Source organism: Peromyscus leucopus, chromosome 1 (genome assembly GCF_004664715.2).
Source record: "Peromyscus leucopus breed LL Stock chromosome 1, UCI_PerLeu_2.1, whole genome shotgun sequence".
Classification (NCBI taxonomy): domain Eukaryota; kingdom Metazoa; phylum Chordata; class Mammalia; order Rodentia; family Cricetidae; genus Peromyscus; species Peromyscus leucopus.
Genome location: NC_051063.1, coordinates 53,898,303 through 53,903,852, shown reverse-complemented (window position 1 = coordinate 53,903,852; position 5,550 = coordinate 53,898,303). Strand labels below are relative to the sequence as shown.

At 44.4% G+C, this 5,550-nt stretch overlaps 1 protein-coding gene across 1 annotated transcript; it reads right to left on the bottom strand.

Moving 5' to 3' along the window:
* On the bottom strand, nucleotides 1-4,798 carry Polr2g (RNA polymerase II subunit G). Its single transcript, XM_028857964.2, has 8 exons — nucleotides 4,675-4,798; nucleotides 4,442-4,551; nucleotides 3,476-3,635; nucleotides 1,574-1,624; nucleotides 1,399-1,464; nucleotides 1,241-1,312; nucleotides 437-470; nucleotides 1-225 (listed from the first exon to the last, which is right to left on the bottom strand). The coding sequence occupies exons 1-8, from the start codon at nucleotides 4,684-4,686 to the stop codon at nucleotides 212-214; spliced, it is 519 nt and encodes a 172-aa protein (XP_028713797.1). The 5' UTR covers nucleotides 4,687-4,798; the 3' UTR covers nucleotides 1-211.
* Nucleotides 4,799-5,550: the final 752 nt, after the last annotated feature.

Genomic DNA, 5,550 nt, shown 5'->3' with positions numbered 1-5,550 from the left:
TTTCCATGAGAGCCAAAAACCTTTTATGGTTATAATACAGATTAAAAGTCTGAGAGCACAGCTCAGCTGGAAGAAGCACACGCAGTCTTCTGGGGACAAGGGACCTTCCTTGCTTCCCTAACAGTGGCCGGACTGAACTTCTAGACAGTGTACCAAGTAGGAAAGTCACGTTCTCTAAATCAGGACCAAACAAGGCTGGAGGCTCCCTTACTCAGCTCACAAGTCCTATAAAACCAGGAAAAACATTATCAATTAGATACCGAGCTCTCCGGCAGCAAAACCACAGATTTCCCACCCTAAGGGCATATGTTTTGGATTTTCAAGAGAATAGGATGAGAACTTTTTATGTCTCCAACATAACATTAAATCCTACAGTCACCCCCCTCTACTGCACACCCCTTCTTCAGAGAAGAGTCCCAGCACCCACGTCACTCACCCAAGTAATCGTCCATCAGAGAGCCAATAGCAAACTGTAAGAACGGTAAGAAGGGAGGTGAGGTCAAGGCAAGCAAGGATATCCTCTACCCACCCCACCCCATTCCAAGCCATTCCCTTTTCATGGAAAAATAGCACAGGAACTCCAAACAACTGTGGATGTCAAGAAATCAACAACTCTTGGGCCAGTGAAATGGCTCAGATGGCAAAAGCTGCCCGAGCCTGATGACCTGAGTCTCATCCCCAGAACCTGCAGCAGCAGGAGAGAACCTGAAAGCTGACTGTCACACTGTGGTGAGTGTGTGTGTGTTCACACACATCCACATAAATAATACAACTTAAAAAAAAAAATACTAAAATAGTACATTTTTAAAAAAGAAAAAGAAGGGCCGGGCAGTGGTGGCACACGCCTTTAATCCCAGCACTCGGGAGGCAGAGCCAGGCGGATCTCTGTGAGTTTGAGGCCAGCCTGGACTACCAAGTGAGTTCCAGGAAAGGCGCAAAGCTACACAGAGAAACCCTGTCTCGAAAAAGCAAAAAAAAAAAAAAAAAAAAAAAAAAAAAAAAAAAGAAGGGTTTTTTGGGGATTTAGCTCAGTGGTAGAGCGCTTGTCTACTTATAACCCTACCACTTGGGAAGAAATAATAATAATAATAATAACCCTACCACTTGGAAAACTGAGGCAGGAGGATCATGAGTTCCAGGCTATATCATCAAGACCCTGTCTCAAAATCACCTAAGCAAGCAAACAAATAATAGCTTCAGACCTGGCCAGTACAGGCAAGAAGTCAAGCAAGAGACTCACAATGTCATTCTTGTCCACACGTGTCCCCACAATCTTCAAGCGGATCTCATCATCCTGCTGAATCACGATGTCCTGTGGAATGAACAGAAGCATGTACTCAAACATACTCAGGCCCCCAGTCTCAGTATGTCTCACCCTCTCTCCTCCCTCTCACTCACCTCATCCATTGTCTTGTAACAAGGTGGGTTGGAGTTTGGATCGAACTCCATCTCTGATGGGATGGACTAGAAGGAAATGGCCAGGATTAGCACTTCACTTCAAAAGACTTTGTCAACAAAGGATAGTCATGAATGGTGTCTCCTCCTTGGCCCCACCCAGTATATACAGACTTACATGTCTAGAGATGAAGCAAGACATGGGCCCAATTTCTGTGAAAAGTCCAACCTAGGAGAAAAATGAATGATCACACTTCAAAGGCTTTCAGGGACTAATTTTCCCACCTTTATCTGATTTCTAGTCTTTTTATTCATGTTTCATAACAGTCTGAATTGTAGCATTTGTTTTCATTTCTCTTTCTCACTGTAACCTTTCATTTCTTTATGTAAGAAGTCTTTTTCTGTCCCACCAGCCAGCTCCCAAATACTGACACAGAGGCTTATTATAACTTAGGAAAGCTTGGCCTTAGCTTAGGCTTTTTTTTTTTTTTTTTTTTTTTTTTTTGGTTTTTCCAAGACAGAATTTCTCTGTGTAACAGTCCTGGCTGCCCTGGAACTCACTTTATAGACCAGGCTAGCCTTGAACTCAGAAATCTGCCTGCTTCTCCTCCCAAGTGCTGGAATTAAAGGTGTACACCACCATTACCCAGCTGCTTAGGCTTGTTTTTAACTAGCTCTTATAACTTAACCCATTTTTATTAATCTACGTTTTACCATGTGGCTTTTTACCTTTCTTTCATTCTGTATGTCCGACTCCCTCCCTGTCTTGTTGGTGTCTTGCTGACATAATTCATGTGCCTACATCATCCTCACCTTCTCTCCCCAGAAATCCCACTTATCCTACCAGCCTAGCCATTTGCCATTCAGCTTTTTATTATACCAATCACAGCAATACATCTTCACAGTGTACAAATATTTCATAACATCTTTAGATTTTTATTTTACTTTTCATTATTTTTTGTGTTTAAGTATTTTGCCTGCTTGCTAACAAAGTCTTAGGGTTGAGGACTTAGCAGAATGGTAGAGTGCTTGCCTAACAAGTGTTAAGGCCCTGGGTTTGATCCTCAGTTCTGGGGACAAGAATGTAGAAAGAAAAAGTCAAGGGGGAGTTTGCACATTACCAAGTCCACAGTAACTACTCAATAAAGACTTCTATAATAGTGTGATTACTGATGTTAATTCACAAGACCCAAGTTAGATGAGGAATATTACTTGATAGGTAAGGAAACTGAAGGGCCAAACAATGACCAGAGGGACTGAAGAGATGGCTCAACCGTTAAAGGCTAAGCTCACAACTACCAGGCGGTGGTGGCACACACGTTTAATCCCAGCACTTGGGAGGCAGAGATAGGTGGATCTCTGTGAGTTCAAGGCCCGCCTGGGCTTCAGAGTGAGTTCCAGGAAAGGCGCAAGGCTACACGGAAAAACCCTGTCTCAAAAAAATATAAGAATGCATAAAGCTTTTGCAGAGGACCTGAGTTCAGTTCCTAGTACCCATATCTAGGGACTCACAATCTAGCTCTAAGGAAGCCTGAAACCCTAGCAGCCTCTGAATGTACAAACATTCATGGGCATATATTCACACACAGGTAAGACACCAGTACAGATAATTAAAAATAAAACCAATCAGCAGGGCAGTGGTGGCGCACGCCTTTAATCCCAGCACTTGGGAGGCAGAGGCAGGCGGATCTCTGTGAGTGCGAGGCCAGCCTGGGCTACCAAGTGAGTTCCAGGAAAGGCACAAAGCTACACGGAGAAACCCTGTCTCGAAAAACCCAAAATAAATAAATAAATAAATAATAAAAAAAATAAAACCAATCAGTCAGGCATGGTGGCTCACACTTTTAATCCCAGCACCTGGGAGGCAGAGGCAGGTGGATCTCTGTGACTTTGAGGCCAGCCTGGTCTACAGAGTGAGTTCCAGAACTGCCAGGGTTATAGAGAAACTCTGTCTCAATAAATAAATAAATCTTAACAACAACAACAACAACAAAAGACTTAAGACAATTAGTAAGTGGACTGTGACTGTACCATGACCTTAGGAACCACCCATACATAACCTTTCAATGAATGTTCTTACCTTGTTGACCTGAGTAACCACAGCATCCACCACTTCACCTTTAAATGGCCGGAAAACAATAGCCTTGTACTTAACTGGATAAAGAACAAAACCTCGGCCTGGCTGGATCACACCAGCACCAATATTGTCAATGGTGGTGACAGCAATTACAAAGCCATACCTGCAGGAAGAATGAAGTAACACAGCTACTGTATGTGAAGATCCTCTAAAAAGCCACCAGCAACATCATTCTGAGTGTGTGTGTGTGTTTGTGTGTGTGTGATGGAACCTCTGTTCAAAGAGCTCAATGGCCAAGAGAAAGAACACAGATCAGTACCTGTAAAGCAAATGATGCTATCATAATTGTACAATAAATGTCCAAGAAGGGCCAGATATGCTGACATACACCTATTAGGAGAATTGTTCAGAGTTGCAGGCTAGCCTGAGACAACACGGTGAAACAGGTCTTTCAAAAAACAAATGGCAATGGGCTGGAGAGGTGGCTTAGCGGTTAAGAGCATTGGCTGCTCTCCCAGAGGTCCTCAGTTCAATTCTCAGCAACCATACGGTGGCTCACAACCATCTACAATGAGGTCTGGTGCCCTCTTCAGGCATGCAGGCATATATGTAAACTCTACATAACAAATCTTAAAAAAAAAAAATACAAACGAGTCTGTGGTGATGACAAAAGCCTATAATTCCAGCACTGAGAGGCAGGCAGATCTCTGAGTTAGAGGACAGCCTGGTCTACACAGTGAGGCTATCACAAAAACCAAAAACATCTGCATAACTGTCTGAGCTCACATTAGGGATGGAATTTTGTTATCCAACTTTGCAGAGGGGCCAAAGGCTGCCACAGGTGCCTGGAAGGATGAAAAGGTTCCTCAGAATGAGTGTCAAGCCCTGAGAGAAGGAGTTGGGTAGTGGTTACTGACTAGGGTCATTGTCCGTGTTTTCAGCAGACAACACGGTGAGCGCGACACTCACTTTCCGGTGCAGGTCCCCTCCACCTCGGTGAAGAGCTTCTGCTTCACGGTGTTGAGTAAATTGGGACCGAAGTAGCGTGGATGCAGCAGGATCTCGTGCTCCAGGGAAATCTGCAGAGAAAGGGGCATGGAGACTCGACCAAACGCATTGAGATCAAGAGGCGACTAGTCAGTCCTTCCCGGTCTCCTGGCTCCTCCTGCCCCTGCCCTCGCCGCCACCCGCGTCCAGCTCACGTGATAAAACATCTTCCACAGAAGTCTGGACCTCACAGCGCCGCACTCCGCACTCAAGAGCCTCACCGGAAGCACTTGCAGATGTCTCACCTCTGTTTCCCAGTCGCTTCCGCGGGTCTTATTGAGTCTTAGCGTCATGGGCGGGGATCCACGAAGCCCCGCCCCTCAAGCCTGCCCATCAGCGCTCACGCTTCCCACCCTACACAGAGGAAGTATCAGAGAAACACTGTCCCGAAAAACCAAACCAACCAACCAAATAAAAAGATAGTTTATTATAGGCGTGGCTGGTGCCCCACCCCCTTAAATCCCGCAGAGGCAGACGTATCTCTGAATTCGAGGCTAGCCTGGTGTACACAGAGTTCCAGGACAACCAGAGCTGTGTAGGTAAACCCTGTCTCATAAAACAACAACAAAAAGAGTTCATTATTAAAGAAAGATGAAACAAAGTGCTAAAAAAAGCAAAAGTTCCAGCACAGCCAGGGCTACACAGAAAAACCTTGTCTCAAAAAAGCAAAAACAAAGTGTATTCATTCAGCAATTTATTTTATTTTACATTACAATTCAGTTCTACATATCTCATTCAGCAAATATTTGAAGACTGATTTACTTAGTTATTTATTGGTTTTTGTTTTATTATTTGTTTGTTTATTTTTGGTTTTTCGAGGCAGGGTTTCTCTGTATAACAGTCCTGGCTGTCCTGGAACTCTCTTTGTAGACCAGGCTGGCCTCCAACTCACTGAGATCCGCCTGTCTCTGCCTCCAAGTGCTAAAAGCATGCACCATCACTGCCCATCTTATTTTTGGTTTTATGAGACAAGGGTTTCTCTGTGTAACAGCTCTGGCTGTGCTGGAACCTGCTTTGTAGACCAGGCTGGC

Excerpts from the sequence above, each read along its gene's own strand:
- Polr2g (XM_028857964.2), bottom strand. Across the intron at positions 3,636-4,441 it reads GAGGGGACCTGCACCGGAAA|GTATGGCTTTGTAATTGCTG; the intron begins GTGAGTGTCGCG and ends TTCTTCCTGCAG. Across the intron at positions 1,465-1,573 it reads CTTGCTTCATCTCTAGACAT|TCCATCCCATCAGAGATGGA; the intron begins GTAAGTCTGTAT and ends ATTTCCTTCTAG.